The sequence below is a fragment of the Gobio gobio genome, assembly GCF_949357685.1.
Source record: "Gobio gobio genome assembly, chromosome: 18".
NCBI lineage: Eukaryota > Metazoa > Chordata > Actinopteri > Cypriniformes > Gobionidae > Gobio > Gobio gobio.
In genome coordinates this window covers 4,674,376-4,696,687 of record NC_137111.1, presented here as the reverse complement: position 1 = coordinate 4,696,687, position 22,312 = coordinate 4,674,376, and the positions used below count along the sequence as shown (strand labels likewise).

The 22,312-nt window shown below is 40.9% G+C and overlaps 1 protein-coding gene across 1 annotated transcript in view; it reads left to right on the top strand.

The window, feature by feature from the left end:
* The window catches only part of elovl5 (ELOVL fatty acid elongase 5), a 36,953-nt gene extending 16,032 nt beyond the window's left edge, over window positions 1-20,921 (top strand). The window contains exons 4-8 of the mRNA XM_079842358.1: window positions 5,089-5,166; window positions 13,804-13,975; window positions 16,928-17,052; window positions 19,631-19,765; window positions 19,844-20,921. Coding sequence (XP_079698484.1) covers window positions 5,089-5,166; window positions 13,804-13,975; window positions 16,928-17,052; window positions 19,631-19,765; window positions 19,844-19,963 — 630 coding nt within the window. The 3' untranslated portion in view covers window positions 19,964-20,921. The remainder of the gene's footprint in view (window positions 1-5,088; window positions 5,167-13,803; window positions 13,976-16,927; window positions 17,053-19,630; window positions 19,766-19,843) is intronic.
* The last annotated feature ends 1,391 nt before the right edge of the window (window positions 20,922-22,312 follow it).

Here is a 22,312-nt window from a genome sequence, read left to right as displayed (position 1 = left end):
TATAAATCCAGCGCCTTCATGCTTAAAAGCAGATGTGTGGGAGCACTTTGGGTTTAAAAAGAAGAAGGAAAGCGACGACTTAGACTCAGGGGTCAACAACATGAGTCGCCCGCAAGAACCACACGAGTTGTCCGCGGGTCTGTTCTAAAAATAGAGCATAGCAGCTGCGTTCAGTCGCTTCCGTGTTCATTTAAACGCAGGGCTCCAGACTGAAGCCGAATATATACTAGTGTCTGTAAATAATAAACTGCAAAATACTATTTAAATATTACTCCTGCATGTTCTGCGTCTGTGTGGATGACGAGCGCCGCGCGCGCACTCGCTCTTGTAGTCTCTGCCGACACGAACGCAATCCTCACTTCATGAGAATTTACCGTTTCATTTGAGAAAACTGGGTGCGTCTCATTCTGCTCCTGGTTCAGTAGTCAGGGCACTGATCAGGACATGAGTCAATGGGCTGATCCCTGATCAGTGCCCTAACTGAACTAGGGAGCTGAATAAGACGCGCACCCACTGTCATATCATCATGAACACAGACACTGGTAATCACGGCAACCCGTTAAAATAAAAGTTTGGTTTAACGTGAAGAGATTGACTACAGATTGTAGCCTACAGTATATTTAGCTACGTCTCTATGTAATAATAATACGTCTCTACTAATAATAATAATTATGAAATAAATAATACTAATTATATAATTATTAATGGTTGCTTATTTTTCACTTGATCTTTCATTTATAAACAATGTTTACTTTTAAACAGCATACAGCCTTTACATGTTTATGTATTATTTACTTATGATTATCATCATATATAATAAAACATTTATTTAAAAAAGAAAATAGTGGTATTGTACCGACTACTGGAACTACTACTATACTCTTTCAGGTGTAAAACAGTTTGGATAGTTGTTAATATGAGAATTATGATGCATTATTTAAGAGTTTTAAGTATTATATAACATGAGTAGCTCTCTGTGACTTTCTTTTTTAAAAAGTAGCTCTCAAATGAAAAAAGGTTGGAGACCCTTGACTTAGACAAAATATTGCGGTTGATTTGCAAGCTGTGTGACACAAACGTGAAATACTCTGGAAATACTACCAAATGTCAGTGTCAAGCTAAAAAAGCTGTCAAAGAAACTGTTCAGAACAGGCCACTTGCTGCAATTTTTTAAAACTCCATTGTTAATTGCAATACTGCACTTTATTTACTTTTCAAAGGCTTGTAAGCTACAGTTTGCACTGTTTCAATAAATGGAACTAATTTTCTGAACACATCTTTGATTCATTTTGTCCAGCTTTTGCAAGCTGTAGACTCTCTGTCCCGTCAGAGACTTATATTGAGTAATTGATGATTTTAGTTTTCAGTTCAGTTAATTCAATCCAAGTAAATGAAACACTCACAAGATGTCACCAAAATCACTCTGTCCCCTTTAAATCTTTCAGAAAATGATGTAAGTGTATCGAATTATATCGAATCGTATCGTTGGCTGAATATCGTGATATATATTGTATCGTGAGCTGAATATCGAGTATCGTATCGTATCGTGAGATTAGTGTATCGCTACAGCCCTAATAGGACGTTCGTTCAACTTCAGTTATCTGGTCTTTAACTCTTTCCTCGCCAGCGTATTTTAAAAAGTTGCCAGTCAGTGTCAGCAAAAGGTTTCATGGATCCCCAAATATTTTGTTGTATTGATATCTGAACATGAAATATGTCAAAAGAAAGAATTTATAATATACACAGATCAGGCAAAACATGAAGTGAAGAACACTGAGGATCTCTCCATCACGGCTCCTGTTAGTGGGTGGGATATATTAGGCAGCAAGTGAACATTTTGTCCTCAGAGTTGATGTGTTAGAAGCTGGAAAAAATGGGCAAGCGTAAGGATTTGAGCGAGTTTGACAAGGGCCAGATTGTGATGGCTAGACGACTGGGTCAGAGCATCTCCAAAACTGCAGCTCTTGTGGGGTGTTCCCGGTCCGCAGTGGTCAGTCTCTATCAAAAGTGCTCCAAGGAAGGACCAGTGGAGAACCGGCCACAGGGTCATGAAGGACTAGTGGAGAACCGGCCACAGGGTCATGAAGGACGAGTTGAGAACCGGCCGCAGGGTCATGGAGGACCAGTGGAGAACCGGCCACAGGGTCATGAAGGACCAGTGGAGAACCGGCCACAGGGTCATGAAGGACCAGTGGAGAACCGGCCACAGGGTCATGAAGGACCAGTGGAGAACCGGCCACAGGGTCATGAAGGACCAGTGGAGAACCGGCCACAGGGTCATGAAGGACCAGTGGAGAACCGGCCACAGGGTCATGAAGGACCAGTGGAGAACCGGCCACAGGGTCATGAAGGACTAGTGGAGAACCGGCCACACGCTCATGAAGGACGAGTTGAGAACCGGCCACAGGGTCATGAAGGACGAGTTGAGAACCGGCCGCAGGGTCATGGAGGACCAGTGGAGAACCGGCCACAGGGTCATGAAGGACCAGTGGAGAACCGGCCACAGGGTCATGAAGGACCAGTGGAGAACCGGCCACAGGGTCATGAAGGACCAGTGGAGAACCGGCCACAGGGTCATGAAGGACCAGTGGAGAACCGGCCACAGGGTCATGAAGGACCAGTGGAGAACCGGCCACAGGGTCATGAAGGACCAGTGGAGAACCGGCCACAGGGTCATGAAGGACCAGTGGAGAACCGGCCACAGGGTCATGAAGGACCAGTGGAGAACCGGCCACAGGGTCATGAAGGACCAGTGGAGAACCGGCCACAGGGTCATGAAGGACCAGTGGAGAACCGGCCACAGGGTCATGAAGGACCAGTGGAGAACCGGCCACAGGGTCATGAAGGACCAGTGGAGAACCGGCCACAGGGTCATGAAGGACCAGTGGAGAACCGGCCACAGGGTCATGAAGGACCAGTGGAGAACCGGCCACAGGGTCATGAAGGACCAGTGGAGAACCGGCCACAGGGTCATGAAGGACCAGTGGAGAACCGGCCACAGGGTCATGAAGGACCAGTGGAGAACCGGCCACAGGGTCATGAAGGACCAGTGGAGAACCGGCCACAGGGTCATGAAGGACCAGTGGAGAACCGGCCACAGGGTCATGAAGGACCAGTGGAGAACCGGCCACAGGGTCATGAAGGACCAGTGGAGAACCGGCCACAGGGTCATGAAGGACCAGTGGAGAACCGGCCACAGGGTCATGAAGGACCAGTGGAGAACCGGCCACAGGGTCATGAAGGACCAGTGGAGAACCGGCCACAGGGTCATGAAGGACCAGTGGAGAACCGGCCACAGGGTCATGAAGGACCAGTGGAGAACCGGCCACAGGGTCATGAAGGACCAGTGGAGAACCGGCCACAGGGTCATGAAGGACCAGTGAAGAACCGGCCACAGGGTCATGGAGGACGAGTGGAGAACCGGCCACAGGGTCATGAAGGACCAGTGAAGAACCGGCCACAGGGTCATGAAGGACCAGTGAAGAACCGGCCACAGGGTCATGGAGGACGAGTTGAGAACCGGCCACAGGGTCATGGAGGACGAGTTGAGAACCGGCCACAGGGTCATGGAGGACCAGTGGAGAACCGGCCACAGGGTCATGGAGGACCAGTGGAGAACCGGCCACAGGGTCATGGAGGACCAGTGGAGAACCGGCCACAGGGTCATGGAGGACCAGTGGAGAACCGGCCACAGGGTCATGGAGGACCAGTGGAGAACCGGCCACAGGGTCATGGAGGACCAGTGGAGAACCGGCCACAGGGTCATGGAGGACCAGTGGAGAACCGGCCACAGGGTCATGAAGGACCAGTGGAGAACCGGCCACAGGGTCATGAAGGACCAGTGGAGAACCGGCCACAGGGTCATGAAGGACCAGTGGAGAAACGGCCACAGGGTCATGGAGGACCAGTGGAGAACCGGCCACAGGGTCATGGGCGGTATAGGGCGGCAACAACAAAATTAGGAATGAGGAATTAGGTCATAATGTTATGCCTGATTGGTATACTATATTCATTCTAGCTTCATGCATTCTTTTTTTATCAATACTTGAATATGGGTAAGTTTCATAAAACGCAACATTTTTGAACATTTCGGATGGGATGGGATTCAGAGCGATGATCTAATCACGGGGTGAGTGGGGTAGATGGAGTGGGTGGATGGAGGGAGGGAGGGAGGGAGTGGATGTAGCAGATTGAGTGGATGTAGTAGATTGAGTGGATGGAGTCCATCAACACCCCAAAGCTTCACAGTGGTTTCCTCCTCATATGTTCGACATTTCATTCAGTAACATTAGTCAGTTTTGAGCTTATGTTGTTTAATGTCTGATGATCACGATATTAGACATGTGCGTCAGCAATGCTTCTATCACTTGTTTCTGCTTCTTCGCCTGTGTTTTGAACGAGAGATTCTGTACTAGAATATGAATAATAGCGTCCCCTACCGTATAACAGTGGAAACATGGGCTGCTGGGAAATTCCATCAATGGCGGGGAAGAGTTAATAATGTCCTCTGTGTTAGCACAAAAACATTTGTCATTCATGGAATAATGTTACTACTCGTTTCAGAGAATATTCAAAAGTAACACTCCAATGTTTGCAAAATGATAAAGTGGAATGTTTTTGTCGTCCTGATTTTGCCGAGTTAAATGAGTTCCTGGGTTAACGTTCCTGTCCGAAAATATATAGTCCTAACCATATCCATACGCCTGAACCTAACCCTGCCTATACGTTATCCCTAAAACCAGAGGGAAATGATGGTGAATAACCGTGATGTTCAGCCCTGAGTGTAATCCTAAACTGACATAAACCATAAACTTGTCCCTCGAGTCTGGAATGTGGAACATGTTGCACTTGGGGAAATCAGGTTTTGTATAAAAAAACATCTGAAAACAAAAAAAACTGGTTGTTTTGAATGTTAAATATTGTTTTCATGACTTATACAATGTACAAAACATATGTTCACTGATTGTGTTGTTAGTGTAATCCAATCCTCAAGCATTAGCACTGACTCCACCAATGTGTGGCATATTGAGAGGGCTGATTAAAGAGCTGTTGATGATCATTCCCTGTGTTTTCCTTCTGTCTCTACAGCTGCTAATGTCAGTGTATCAAGGCGGATACAACTTCTTCTGCCAGAACACACACAGTGCAGGAGAGGCCGACACCAGGGTAAAAACACAACCTGAACTTCACATGTTTCAGAAAATATACAATATTCTCTATTCTAGGGCTGCAACAAACGATTATTTTAATAATCGATTAATCTAACGATTATTAGAACGGTTAATCGACTAATCATCGATTGTTGCCGTTGACATCAACGACTAATCAGTAAATTTTGAGCGATTTATTCAGCTTTTTCAATTAGTTAAAACATTGAGTTATACATATTCTAACTATAATATATAAAAAAGAAAATCACTTTCGCTTTTGAAATGGTTGTTTTAATGAGCTTTGAGCCAAGTTCTCAGAACTCAAATCACTCTAAGCATTGTTTAAATATTCTGTTCTCTTTCAGTTGAAAAAATAAATAATAATAAACAAAAATTAGCTGCATTACAGACACAAAATAAAAAATAGATGTTTGAATGTAAACATCTCTTGGCAGCAGTATTAAGAGCTTCATTTGTAAAACAATAACAGCCCCACTGCTTTTCTTAGAACTGAAACAGAAAGAGAGGACTTTTACTTCAGGACACAAAGAATGGTCAAAATATTAATCTGCAAATGACATTGCAGACAAAATGACATAATATTAATCTCTTACATGACAATTGAGCTGACAGATTCTCATTCACCTTTTAATTAACAATATGAAAAAGTAACTGCCATGATATTCTTCCTAACATCGCCTCTTGTGAGTCTTCATGCATATGGAACAAAATACAGGCAGTGATGAGACTATAATGCCTAATAGTGTTATAATAATAAACACAGTCCTGACTCCAAGCTCCATCAAACTTTATTCTATGCTAAATAAATCATCACATTACTGTAATTATATTATTACTGTTAATATTATTACAATTATTAGTAGTATTGCATTCTCTAATAAAGAGATTTGCCGCTAGTTAGTTAGTTGTTTCCTCTTTAAGTGCTCAACATGCACGTTGTGCTCCCGTGAAAAGTTTGGCCTTGCACGTCTCAATCAGCTCCTGGTTCAGAGGTCAGGAGACGAGTCAATGGGCTGATCCCTGATCAGTGCCCTGACCTCTGAACCAGGAGCTGATTGAGACGCAGCCTTCGTTTGTTTTGTGGAACTTTCCCACATCTTGCTAGTTCAGATTAGTTTGCACTCTGTCATTTGTGCTGTTTTCTTCTACCGCAACATTTGTAAGGGCTGCATTACACTCTAGGGCTACAGCGCCCTAGCGGTCAAATCGCCATATTGCAGGCCCTTACATTAGGTCACATGAGATCAAACGACTTCTCGACAACAAAGATATTTGTCGACAATTATTTATTGTCGACATTGTCGACTAATCGTTTCAGCCCTACTCTATTCTATTGGAGAATGGCCCTGTCCCAACTGGAGTCCGAAGCTCACAATCAAAAGTCCAAACTTTTGTGACTTAACGGCGGTATCTCCAATGTTCTCCAATAGTTCTATTCCCAGTGTTACTGTATTGTTAGCTGGGATTAAAATCAGTGATTCCAAAAGAGTTCTTTGAATACAGGTGTGGATCATCAGCTATTATGCCCTTTTTTACACACCTGCTTTCACACCTGAGCGTTTGTTTCAGAACCTGGTGTGTTTTCTCCATAGACTGTAAAAATATATGGGCGTAGTGTTCTGAAGAGCATTTATGAAGCGTAAAGTCGGGTCGAGCTGGCCGTCGCCATCTTGTCAGTGTGTCACTCCCGGATAACAGAAAATGGGCAAAGAGGCGGGACATGGGCGGAGCTGAGGTGACGACTAACAGACAGCAGACAAACGGCAATCCACCTGTCACTCAAAGTGGCCACGCCCTTAACTATGCAGAACTTTAAGGCTTTATATAATGTAAACGAATGAGTTATAAAAACATTCCCCCCCTCACAGTCGTCATGAAGGGCAACATTAGCCGTACAGACCAAAAGCACAGTTTGTCCCAGACTGTAAACATGTGTTCTTCTGCTGTAAAGTTGGCCATTTTAACATGAGCTCAATGAGATTCTGCTCCTTCTGGAGTCTGTCTCTAGTGGCCAGTCCATGAACTGCAGTTAAACTCACTTCTGTATCGGCTTTAAGAGAAACTGTGGGAGGAGTTGCTTGGTTTTCTCCCTTGGGTCGGTTCTTTTGGGCGTATGTGACCATGGCAATAGCGCTCCGATCCTCACCAAAACAATCACTCTGGGCACATTTACACTGCAAGTTCAAGTGACCCAATTCCCTCTCATGTGGCACAGATCTAGCCTGGCTCCGCCCTCCTACATACTTCAGCTCAATCTTCATTTTCCTTCTGTTCTCCGTCTGGGATTGCGGTTTATTCGCTGGTTTTCGCCGGTCAAATTTTAATCAACGAACAGAGGGCGTGGCTGAGAACGATGACATTGATGTCGTGCGCTAGTTTGAGATGATATACGTCACAACCAAACGTTAGCGATTGGTTACGGCAGATCCAGAGCGGCTCTGGGCAGATCACATAGTTTTAAACCTCAACAGAGTTCCCGCCTTCAAGGAAGTTAACGCTTGTCAATGGAGAGGGTCCAGGAACAGACACACACCCTAGGAACAGACTAGGGAACCCTAATCAAACCAATACGTTTGAAAACAACAAATTATGGAATTGTTGATTTCTTACTCTTATTGATATGCTAAGCAATCATGACCCCAAAACCGAGGTATGTACCAAACCGTGACTTCTGTGTACCGTTACACCTCTACTATGTTGTGAACTTCAACAGAGTACCCGCCAGGCCCGGTTCTACTCAAACACAAGCAAAAGCACCTCAGTTGATACTGTAATAATACTGACGAAACCGATTTGGCAGATTTGCACATTTGTGTCCGAGCTCTGGAGAGCTTCAAATGCATCTATTCACTGTTTGAGCAGCCAATCACAGATCTAGTTGTTGATCTCTCGAACGCGTTTTTAGCTTTTAGGCTATTCAGGTCTGAGTTACTGCACGAAACCTCTCATTAACAAACAAACTCAAGACACGATGCAAGTAAGAGATTTATTATTGACGGCTTCATTTCTATAACGGACCTTTGTGAGATCACGAACTGACAAAGCAACAGCATTTAGTGATCGCAGCGATCTTGGCTTAATCTTGGCTTCAGTCATTCTTTGACTAAAACTATTATTGCTAAGAGGACCGCAAAGTTTCAGAAGTGACTAAATCTAAATATAAACGCCATAGCATGAGACAGAAATATCCCAGAGACCCAGAAGAGACGTGTTGCCTCTGTAGAGGACATTATAGTTCAGTGACAACACACACAGTTTTAAGTCTGGATAATCTTATGAAAATATTATTACACTTCTTTTTACGTTTACATTTTGTCCCAAAACACATTAATATGCAAATTAGATACCATGTATAAATGCATTGCCTAGAATGGGAATGGCATTTATGGTCATGTTTACACACATATTGCATAAAGTAAAATGGTAAATCAAATTATTCTGTATCTTTCATAACATTGAGAATCATCTTTATACAAAGATTGGATAAGCATAAAAATTGATTGGTGAATGAAAACACAAATCCAATTGTTTGTCTTTTAATTTTCTTAATAAATTTGTTCTGGTGTCCTCTACAGAGCAGATATAGCATATAATATAGGAATTAAAAAATAAATATCAATTAGTTTTTTATGCTCCAAACAATAATGACCTGGAAAAAACTCATCTAAATTCACAAAACCTTTTCTGGTTCTCAGGAAGACGACGTGTTAAAATACTAGTGACGCATTAAAGCAATGTAAAGGCAGACTAATAGAGTAATAGACCAATTGTAGATAAATATTTTTGAAATTCACGTCACGTACGTCATTTGAATAAGGGACGTAGGCGAATGACGGGACACGAACGGCGATCACATGACACTAATGACACAATGGAAGACGACACAGTGGAGTAATGTTCATGTCTTTTAAGCCTTTGGGGCGAAGACACAGTACAGTGTAATCATTTCGTCTATGTCCATTGCATATCACGCTTTTAACTTCCTTTTCCGGGTCAGAACGTCTTGGGCTGTTTCGCCTGTGTATAGTGTAAATGCAAATATCGGATAGGCAGGGGAGCCGCTAAGGGGGGGAGGGAGTATAATCTACCAAAGAGTTACAAATAAAACAAAATGATGGCTTATTTCTGCATTTCCGGCAAACGCTTGACTCATGAACCGCTCACCAGTAAAACGACGTTCACTCAAATCTCGCTCCGACATGACATTTCTCTGCACTGTAGGCTACTATACTTGTTGTAGCCATTAAAGGTCCCGTTCTTCGTGTTTTTTTGAAGCTTTGATTGTGTTTACAGTGTGCAATATAACATGTGTTCATGTTTCGCGTGTAAAAAAACACAGTATTTTTCACACTATTTACTTATCTGTGTACCGCTGTTTCCACTGTCCTAAAAACGGCTGGTGATTTCCTTGTGCTATGAAGTCCCTCCTTCAGAAACACGTAACGAGTTCTGATTGTGCCAGCGGTTCCTGTGCTGTGATTCGACCACAGCTTAGCGCACGTGAAAGCGGTTCCTGTGTTGTAATTTAACAGCAGCTAAGCGCACGTTGGAAAGGTCACGCCTCTTAACGGAGAGATGTATGCGTTCAATAATCTCTACAGCGTCCCTGGGAAAGCCAAACAAAGGTGATTTGACTCCTGGATGAAAATAACAGCGTCTCGATGACATGGCGATAAACACACTCAACGCAACAGTTCCTTTTCTCCACGCGACCGTCCGCTTCTCCACGTGGGACAGCAACAAGACCGCGCCCCCTTTTTCGCGTTTCTTTGTGGGCGGAGGTTAGTCTGTTCTACTGCTCTACTGACGTAATTAAAGCAGGAAGTACCAGGATGTAGTCCAAGCCAGCCGTTCGCTGTAGGCTTTGAAAGGGAACTTCTTTTAAATAAAATATCTCGCTTGGCATTGAACTTTGAGCTTTATAATTGTACAGGTATTATTTATGCTCTAACAGCAACATTACACACAAACTAAAGATTGAACAATGGAATCGCGAAGAAGGGGACCTTTAAGAAAAGGTATTTAGTTTCATATTTATGTTTAAATATTAGGTGTGTTTGTTTTTTTAAATGTCATCTATGTTGATTTATGAAAAGTGAACAGCATGAGACGCCTCATAAGATGCGCAATATGCCGGGAGACATGGAGTGGGTCAGACATGATTTTGACCACTTCATTAAGTTTTATATATATATATGTATATTAGGGCTGTCAAAAGATTAAGGGCGATTAATCGCATCCAAAATAAAAGTTTGTGTTTACATAATATATGTGTGTGTACTCTGTTAATTATTATTTATATATAAATACACACACATTCATGTATATATTTAAGAAATATTTGCATGTATATACTGTGTATATACATTTATATAATCTATAATATATATAAATATAAATGTTTTATATATAAAAATAATATTATTTTCTTAAATATATACATGCTTGTGTGTGTATTTATATATAAATAATAATTAAGAGTACACACGCATATATTATGTAAACACAAACTTTTATTTTCGATGCGATTAATCGCGATTAATCTTTTGACAGCCCTAATAATATAAATATAAATAGTTAAAAAATCATACATTGTGATTTCTGGATTTTTTTTTTAGATTATGTCTCTCACAGTGGACATGCCCCTACGATGACAATTTCAGACCCTCCATGATTTCTAAGTGGGAGAACTTGCAAAATATCAGGGTGTTCAAATACTTATTTTCCTCACTGTATAACGTAAACGCTCATTATTGTTTAGAATTCTCTCCAGTATAAATATATTTATGTAATTAAATGAATAAAAGTGCTTAGTTGACTAATGGCTTAAAATGAGCAACTAGTCCAGTAGAAAAAACGTCATTTATTTTACGTACTTTTGAACCAGTACGTCACAAAGGGCATTCTGGGTTGAGCAAGTGGAGCTTAATAGGTCAGGATTATTAAATTGCAGACAAAGAGTGCACCTTCATCTTAATGTAGTGTAATTGACCTTCTCCATGGGAGAATGCTCTCTGAGAGAGCGTGTTTGAATTAGCTACAGTATTAATACGAATACAGTGTATAATCTAACAGCGGGAATGACGGCTACATTGATCGTATAATGTTTGCGAGTGTCTTGACAGTTACAAATAAAGCCACAATAAACTCATGGAGCGAGCTTGTCAATCATCTTGATGGATGCGCAGAGGAAACTGACCAATAAGAGGACGGTTCCACTCGCATGTGACTCGCGTGATCACATTTTTGTACGCTTTGAAAGGTTGCCTTGTGAACGCGAACCGAGCCAAGAAGAGTGCAACATTGTAACAAATTAAGTCCCTGTTTCTGAACAAAACAAACGACCTATAGGTGTGAAAGCGCCCTAAGTCTCTGATGTCCCCAATGCAAATGCACCGTTTTTGTGTGTCCCTTTAAATGCAAATGAGCCAGAAGAGGGCGGAGCTTCAAGAGCTCATGCTCTGGCATACCGGCAACAACAAAACCGGGCAATCTCACGCACTAAAAATATCAGATAATAAATGTGTGTTTATGAATTACGCAGACGGTGAGCTTCTCACTCAGGGGTGTGTCTATGCTAATAGGGCAGATTGTCACCGGATGTGGGCGGGGCTTCTCCCTACAATGACATCATTGTAGGGGAGAATCTGAACCGGCGCGTTTGAAGAGACTGCGTTTGATTTATGGGAATTATAAACAAATGAGTGCGTGTATTTTGACCATTATAGGCTGGTTGTTTACACACTGCGGACACACGTCAAGTGTCAAACACCTTATGAAAGTGAATTTTGCCTAATTATAAAAAGATACTTGATTATATGGCTTTAGTGAAGAGTCTTCTAATGCTGTGAACGTGACGGAGCGGGTCAGGAGAGGAGGATCTGTCGGCAGCAAACGTTTATTTTTATTTACAAACTAAAGCGGAGACCAAACGGCTTTGAAAACCAAAGACAATACTCAACAAAGGAACTGAGGAAACAGAGGGCAATAGATTCAAAGGAGAATGAGGAACTAGAGCAGATACAGGTGAGGCAGATCAGTTAGCACAGGAAACCAGAGGAACAAACACGGGAACTCAATACAGGAACACAAAACACTGCATACTTTAAAAAGAGTGCTTATTATGGAAATATTCAACTTTGAAATTATATACCTGAGTGCGAACTGAATGTAATGTTTTCAACAACATGGTATGCTAAACATGTTAAATAATGCTAACATGGTATTTCATGCTAACAACATGTTAAATCATGTTAACAACATGGTAATTAATGCTAAAAACATGTTAAATCATGCTAACAACATGGTAATTAATGCTAAAAACATGTTAAATCATGCTAACAACATGGTAATTAATGCTAACAACATGGTAATTCATGCTAAAACGTTAAATTGTTACCAACATGGTAATTCATGCTAAAACATGTTAAATAATGCTAACAACATGGTTATTAATGCTAACAACATAGTAATTTAATGCTAAAACATATTAAATAATGCTAACAACATGGTAATTCATGCTAAAACATATTAAATCATGCTAACAACATGGTAATTAATGCTAACGACATGGTAATTAATGCTAACAACATGGTAATTCATGCTAAAACGTTAAATTGTGTTACCAACATGGTAATTCATGCTAAAACATGTTACATAATGCTAACAACATGGTAATTAATGTTAGAAACATGTTAAATCGTGCTAACAACATGGTAATTCATGTTAACAACATGTTAAATCATGTTAACAACATGGAAATTCATGTTAACAACATGGAAATTCATGCTAAAACGTTAAATTGTGTTACCAACATGGTAATTCATGCTAAAACATGTTACATAATGCTAACAACATGGTAATTCATGGTAACGACATGTTAAATAATGTTAACAACATGGTAATTCATGTTAACAACATGGTAATTCATGTTAACAACATGTTAAATCATGTTAACAACATGGAAATTCATGCTAAAACGTTAAATTGTGTTACCAACATGGTAATTCATGCTAAAACATGTTACATAATGCTAACAACATGGTAATTAATGCTAACAACATGGTAATTAATGCTAACAACATGGTAATTAATGCTAACAACATGGTAATTCATGCTAAAAACATGTTAAATCAGGTTAACAACATGGTAATTAATGCTAAAACATGTTACATAATGCTAACAACATGGTAATTAATGCTAAAACATGTTAAATAATGCTAACAACATGGTAATTTATGCTAAAAACATGTTAAATAATGTTAACAACATGGCAATTCATGCTAAAACATGCTAGCAACGTTTTAAATCATGATTTAACAAGATAGTAACATGTTTTAACACGTGGTTTGCATAAATTAGCACATTTCTGGCATGTTTTAACACATTGCTAGCATGTCCTAAGCTAGTTGCTAGGCTTTGGATGAAGCTTAAATACTCTATTAAATCTATAAAATGTTTGTTCCCTCAATGAAAGAGTATGGGACGTTTACACTTATGATTTTTATGAAATTTCATGATGTTATGCTATTATAAAAAGCTTAATAGTGTGCACCATCGAATATTGCATGTCTGTAATACGCCTGGACAAGCGACTTCTTGTGTAACAGATTCTCTTTTAATCCCTCCTCAGATGATTCATGTTCTGTGGTGGTATTACTTCTCCAAACTCATTGAGTTTATGGACACGTTCTTCTTCATCCTGAGGAAGAACAACCACCAGCTCACCTTCCTGCACGTGTACCATCACGCCAGCATGCTCAACATCTGGTGGTTCGTCATGAACTGGGTGCCGTGCGGCCACTGTAAGTTGTTTCTGAAGGCGCTTATGCTGCATATTATATGCTGAATAATTCAGATGCATAAAAACAAACCCACACAGAACAGGGTAGAAGTGCTTGTTCAGGGGGTCTTTAAATAATCGCTGACATTGTGTAACAAGGACACGATCTCTGGACTTAAAGGGATAGTTCACTCAAAAATGAAAATTAGGATGGATAGATGCAGTGATGGATAGATGCACTATTATGATGGATAGATGCACTTATGATGGATAGATGCACTTTTATGATGGATAGATGCACTTTTATGATGGATAGATGCACTTTTATGATGGATAGATGCACTTTTATGATGGATGGATGCACTTTTATGATGGATAGATGCACTTTTATGATGGATAGATGCACTTTTATGATGGATGGATGCACTTTTATGATGGATAGATGCACTTTTATGATGGATAGATACACTTTTATGATGAAAGATGCACTTTTATGATGGATCGATGCACTTTTATGATGGATAGATGCACTTTTATGATGGATAGATGCACTTTTATGATGGATGGATACACTTTTATGATGGATGGATGCACTTTTATGATGGATAGATGCACTTTTATGATGGATGGATGCACTTTTATGATGGACAGATGCACTTTTATGATGATAGATGGACTTGCACTTTTGGATGGATGGATGCACTTTTAGGATGGATGGATGTACTTTTATGATGGACAGATGCACTTTTATGATGATAGATGGACTTGCACTTTTAGGATGGATGGATGTACTTTTATGATGGATGGATGGATTATCCAACTACAGTTGTTTTTATTGAGCTTCATAAATACATTTTGATTTGATTTACAAGCACTTCTAACTACATACTTATAAACTATGGGCTGAGGCGGGTCAGAGCAGGAATAATTTTGTCTGGTTGCATTGTGTCTTTACACAGAGCCGTAACTCAGCCGTATCACTTTACCAGAGGGAACACCAGAAGGAACTCAATTTAGGAGAAAATGCAACAGCTTTGCATAAAGACAATAGAGGCACACACTCAAACTGAGGGCTTAAACACAGCTAAACACAGGCAACCACAGGAAAGGGAACTAAGATACAGGAAGCAGAACTCGCACGCTGAAAGAGATCAGGCCAGCCGGTTCCAGAACCACATCACTGAGGCGCTAGTAAAGTGCATTTAGCAATAATTTGAATTTAAAAAATATTTATCTACAAATGGTCTATTACTCTATTAGTCTGCCTTTACATTGCTTTAATGCGTCACTAGTATTTTAACACGTTGTCTTCCTGAGAACCAGAAAAAAAGGCTTTGTGAATTTAGATGAGTTTTTTTCCAGGTCATTATTGTTTGGAGCATAAAAAATAAATTGATGTATAATTTTTTTAATTCCTATATTATATGCTATATCTGCTCTGTAGAGGACACCAGAACACATTTATTGAGAAAATTAAAAGACAAACAATGGGATTTGTGTTTTCATTCACCAATCAATTTTTATGCTTATCCAATCATTGTATAAAGATGATTCTCAATGTTATGAAAGATACAGAATAATTTGATTTACCATTTTACTTTATGCAATATGTGTGTAAACATGACCATAAATGCCATTCCCATTCTAGGCAACACATCTATACATGGTATCTAATTTGCATATTAATGTGTTTTGGGACAAAATGTAAACGTAAAAAGAAGTGTAATAATATTTTCATAAGATTATCCAGACTTAAAACTGTGTGTGTTGTCACTGAACTATAATGTCCTCTACAGAGGCAACACGTCTCTTCTGGGTCTCAGAGGATATTTCTGTCTCATGCTGTGGCGTTTATAATTAGATTTAGTCACTTCTGAAACTTTGTGGTCCTCTTAGCAATAATAGTTTTATTCAAAGAATGATTGAAGCCTCGAAAGTGAGCCAAGATTAAAGGATTAGTTCACTTTTAAATAAAGTTTTGCTGATAATTTACTCACCCCAATGTCATCCAAGATGTCCATGTCTTTCTTTCTGCAGTCGAAAAGATATTAAGGTTTTGGATGAAAACAGTCCAGGGTTTTTCTCCATATAATGGACTTCAATGGGCTCCAAACGGTTCAAGGTCCAAATGACAGTTTCAGTGCAGCTTCAAACGACACCAGATGATGAATAAGGGTCTGATCTAGACAAACCATCAGTTTCTGAGAGAAACCCAGCAGTATTTATGCTATTATTTTACCTCTTATCAGATGAACGTGATCATCTCTGAGCTCCGCCATAACTTCCGGCAAGTGAGGTCAAATTAGATTGTGGTCATAGATATATACGTAGATGCCTCATTAGCGACTGCACGGATCAGTAGAATGAGGCATCTACTATTGATATATCTATGACCACGATCAAGGCTAGATCAGACCCTTATTCATCATCTGGTGTCGTTTAAAGCTGCACTGAAACTGTCATTTGGACCTTGAACTGTTTGGAGCCCATTGAAGTCCATTATATGGAGAAAAACCCTGGACTGTTTTCATCCAAAACCTTAATTTCTTTTCGACTGCAGAAAGAAAGACATGGACATCTTGGATGACATGGGGGTGAGTAAACTATCAGCAAACGTTTATTTAAAAGTGAACTAATCCTTTAAGCCAAGATCGCTGCGATCACTAAATGCTGTTGCTTTGTCAGTTCGTGATCTCACAAAGGTCCGTTATAAAAATGAAGTCGTCAACAATAAATCTCTTACTTACATCGTGTCTTAAGTTTGTTTGTTAATGAGAGGTTTGGTGAGCCTGTAGTAACTCAGCACACACACACACACACGTCACAGATCGTTGATTTAGGTGTGTAATGATGGCTATTCCTGCAACAACGTGGGTGAACCCACAATAGAATAAACCCAATTCTCAGGCCTCAGTATTGATATGATTTATGACTGAATGCATGAACTAATGCTGATAATGCTTCTCTTCATCAGCGTATTTCGGCGCCACGTTTAACAGCTTCATCCATGTTCTGATGTACTCGTATTACGGCCTCTCCGCCGTCCCGGCCATCAGACCGTATCTGTGGTGGAAGAAATACATCACTCAAGGGCAGCTGGTAAGTTCACGCCTTACTCAATAAACATCACTTTTACACTCACTTTATTACAACACCAAGTGCTCCGTTGTAATGGAATATGTGGATCTGCTATTAATAATCCAATCATCTTCAAGTAGGATATGAAGTCATTGTCTTCAACTTATGTTCCAGTTAGGGCAGCTGTAGATGATTTTTAAAGAGAAAATCTACATCCATTCACAGGTTTGGGGTCAGTAAGAGGTGTTTGAAGTCTCTTCTGCTCACCAAGGCTGTGTTTGTGATCAATAATCCAGCAATATTGTGAAATCTTCCTCCAGATCAGCTGTTCTCTATGTTAAGTGTCATTTATTCCTGTGATCAAAGCTGAAATTTCAGTGTCCTTCACAAATCATGAATGTGTTGCAGTGTGTTACACAACCAGCCTATAATGGTAAAATCCACCCACTGCTCTTAATCCCCATAAATCATAAGCAGTGTCTCAGAATAAGCCGTTTGCAGTTTCTATGCCATTTGACATCACTGCTTAGGCCCCGCCCACGACTGCTGACAGACTCCACCCTATTAGCATAGATCCCACCCACGACTGCTGACAGACTCCACCCTATTAGCATAGATCCCACCCACGACTGCTGACAGACTCCACCCTATTAGCATAGACCCTGCCCACGACTGCTGACAGACTCCACCCTATTAGCATAGACCCTGCCCACGACTGCTGACAGACTCCGCCCTATTAGCATAGACCCCACCCACGACTGCTGACAGACTCCGCCCTATTAGCATAGACCCTGCCCACGGCTGCTGACAGACTCCGCCCTATTAGCATAGACCCTGCCCACGACTGCTGACAGACTCCGCCCTATTAGCATAGACCCTGCCCACGACTGCTGACAGACTCCGCCCTATTAGCATAGACCCTGCCCACGGCTGCTGACAGACTCCGCCCTATTAGCATAGACCCTGCCCACGGCTGCTGACAGACTCCACCCTATTAGCATAGACCCACCCACGACTGCTGACAGACTCCGCCCTATTAGCATAGACCCTGCCCACGGCTGCTGACAGACTCCACCCTATTAGCATAGACCCACCCACGACTGCTGACAGACTCCGCCCTATTAGCAGAGACCCACCCACGACTGCTGACAGACTCCGCCCTATTAGCATAGACCCTGCCCACGGCTGCTGACAGACTCCACTCTATTAGCATAGACCCCGCCCACGACTGCTGACAGACTCTGCCCTATTAGCATAGACCCTGCCCACGACTGCTGACGGAGTCCGCTCTATTAGCATAGACCCACCCACGACTGCTGACAGACTCCGCCCTATTAGCATAGACCCACCCACGACTGCTGACAGACTCCGCCCTATTAGCATAGACCCCACCCACGACTGCTGACAGACTCCGCCCTATTAGCATAGACCCCACCCACGACTGCTGACAGACTCCGCCCTATTAGCATAGACCCCACCCACGACTGCTGACAGACTCCGCCCTATTAGCAGAGACCCACCCATGACCAGTGTTGGGCACGTTACTTTAAAAAAGTAATTAGTTATAGTTACTAGTTACTTCTTACAAATAGTAAGTTAGTAACTGAGTTACATCATTATAAAAGTAACTAATGACCAGGGAAAGTAACTAATATGTTACTTTTTTTTTTCTTCAAATGTTCAAATATGTCAAATAACTTGGATGCCCCCAATATTAGATATGTTAAATGAATGAATTGGACACTAAATAGAATAAATTATTATTATAAAACATTGTACATTAATGTACACTATTGTAATGTTGCTGTGTTGCTTTCTTCCTGGGCATAAGCTGCACATCACATAAACATTCTGACCTTTCACCTCAACGAGGGAAAAGTATCGCTTATACTTTCAGTTTGCGAAAGCTACCTTTGAAGTCGTTGGACTGCCATCGCTGACTGTGCATATGCGTGTGCGTCATAGGTGTGTGTGTGTGTGAACTCACCCTATCAACCTCAACCGTGTGTCCCACCCACCAATCATCATCAGTTATGTGTACCACCCAACCCAACCCCCAACACGCATGGCTGTGCGTGCGTGCGTGCGTGCGTGCGTGCGTGCGTGCGTGCGTGCGTGCGTGTGTGTGTGTGTGTGTGGTCAGAAACCATATATCAGGAGTTTAGACTGATATAAAACACATCAGATCATAAACTCTCATGATGATGAGGAACTGCAGAATCACGTGAGTGTGATAGAGATGATCATCAAAACCACACAGATGTTGTAGTTTCTGGCAGAGTATCAGAGGCACGAGCTGTACAGGCTCCGCCCGCTTCTGGAGAGGGGGCGGAGCAGCAGCTCATTTGCATTTAAAAAAACATACACCAAAACAGCATGTTTTACTTTCACAAAAATGGGCGTTTACAACATGATCTGTGGGGTATTTTGAGCTGAAACTTCACACACACACTCTGGAGACACTGAGACTTATATTACATCTTGTAAAAAGCCCTTTAAAATAGAAATACATTTGCCAGAATTTGGACTTTTTGCAAATCTAACCAAATGGAAGACCATATACAAGAATGATTAATAAGCGGTGACTGTTTCCCCTCAGGTCCAGTTCGTCCTGACCATGTTCCAGACGTCTTGCGCTGTGGTTTGGCCTTGTAGTTTCCCAATGGGCTGGCTGTATTTCCAGATCTCCTACTGTCTCACTCTTATCATACTCTTCTCCAACTTCTACATGCAGGTAAACTCATTCTCATTTTGGCGTAAAGAGTGAATATTACGGAGCAAAAGTGAAACGTTCCCCTTCTTTGCTCCACAGACCTATAAGAGACACGCGGGACCTCGGAAGAGCGATCACCCGAACGGATCAGTAAATGGCCACGCTAATGGCGTGACGGCCAATGAGAAGGTGAAACACAGGAAACCCCGCTCCGATTGACAGTCCTGACATCATCGCAGTAGAGGAGTGTGTGTATCATCTGACCGCGCTAAAGCCATTTAATCCTTAAGAGACTCCTTACATGTTTGCACACTGCAACCTCATGTTATTCATATTGAATCCAAAAAATTAGGAAAAGAGAGCTACAATTAGGGTCCAAGTTAGTCTACGTCTCAGGCGTCTAGAGTATTTTTGTTTTTCGTATATTTTTCTTGGAATATAAATATGGCTAACCTTTATTACTGTACTCATTTGCACTGGTGTTTTCACTAAACTTGTTTGTAGACATAGACTTTACCAAATACAGCAGCAGCATTCACACTTCTAGAGCAGAATCTAGAGTTATTATAGCCTCTGCAATGTGTCCTTACAGTACAGATGATGAAGATGATGATGATGAAGATGATGCATAACTTGGGGAAATAGGAGAAGAATGGAAGCTAATGAGTTTTACTGACTGTTGATTGGTTGAGTTTAGTGAATTACAGTAAGTTTACAGAAGAATATGGACTGCTTATTGTATGTTAACACTGATTGTGCATAGTTTGTCGCTAGCGCTGTACTTTACAGATGAATCTCACAGAAACATATCCATTGTTGTGCTGTCAAATCAATCAATCGCATCTTAAAAAGTTTGTTTACATAGTGTGTGTGTGTGTGTGTGTGTGTGTGTGTGTGTGTGTATACATACATACATACATACATGTATGCATGCATACACGCATACACACACTTATACATACACGCATGCATGCATACACACACACACACACACACACACACACACTTATACATGCATACATACACACACTTATACATACACACACACATACACACATTTATACATACATACACACATACATGCATACACACATGCATGCATACACACACACACACACACACACACACACACACACACACACACACACACACACACACACACACACACACACACACACTTATACATGCATACATACACACACACATACACACACACATACACACACACATACACACACACATACACACATTTATACATACATACATACATACATACATACATACACACATACATACATACATACATAAACACCCTTATATACACACACACACACACACGCACACATTTATACATGCATGCATGCATACACACACACACACACACGTACACATTTATACATGCATGCATGCATACACACACACACACACGTACACATTTATTGATGCATGCATGCATGCACGCATACACACACGCACGCACACATTTATACATAATGCATATATGTATGCGTGTATGTAAACAAAACTTTTTTGTTAGATGCGATTTAATCAATTTGACAGTACTAATCCATTTCATTCCAAAGTAAACATTTGTGTGTGTGTTTCTCATTATTCCCATTCCATTTTTGTTGAAAAATTACATTGAAAATTTAACTGTAAACATCATTATCTGTTAATACTTTACAATTTAAAAAATGTAGTGTTTTTCTTTTCATTACTATAATGACAATACGATTATTTGGTTACATTTTACAATAAGTATACAGTAGTTAACTAGCATTTATTAATCTCAGCTAAGGCTCATTTACTAATCCATTATTCAAATCAGAAGCTGTATCTGTTAATATTCTCCACTGGGTCTGAGCTAAAATGAACAGTTGTATGTTTGATGAATAAATACTGTAACAAACGTATCGCTCATTGCTAGTTAATGCAAGTGGCCCTTATGGTAAAGCGTCAGGGATTCTTCCCCTCCCTCATGTGGTTTAATAGCCAGGCATTGAGATCTTGCAATAAAGTGATGATTATAAAAGAAACACATCCGATCACTAATGTGCACTTGTGTGTTGTATGTGAAACTGGCATCAGTCTCCAGTTGTGTTTCGGCTGTGAATAGATTCTGTTTTATTTTTCGTTGTCCTAATAAAGCCGCAGTTCAGCACATGCTAACTCTGTAACACGTTCATTTTCCTCTGAGTGTGAGGAACCTTGAAAAACCTCATCATTTGGTGAGTTAAACGAGCCGCTCATGTCTCGATTCACCTGAACTCGGCGAGTTTCGACAGCGCACCGCTCTCTGTGCCAGCATTCCTCACATTGTCAAGCAACTGGTCCTTTTGTGAGAGCGGTTCCTTAAGCTAGTCTGCTGTTACTGTGCCATTTGGGTGAAAGTTAAACCACTAGCATAGAACTACAGGAACACCGTTAATACTGCAGTCATTAATATATCCCTCTCAGTTATTGCTGTTAATAATAACCAAGCCATTCTCTCTCTTAGTGTCTAGTTGGATAAGTAATAATATCTTGCATTAATTGTAATATTACCTGATAGATATGTTAATATATTTC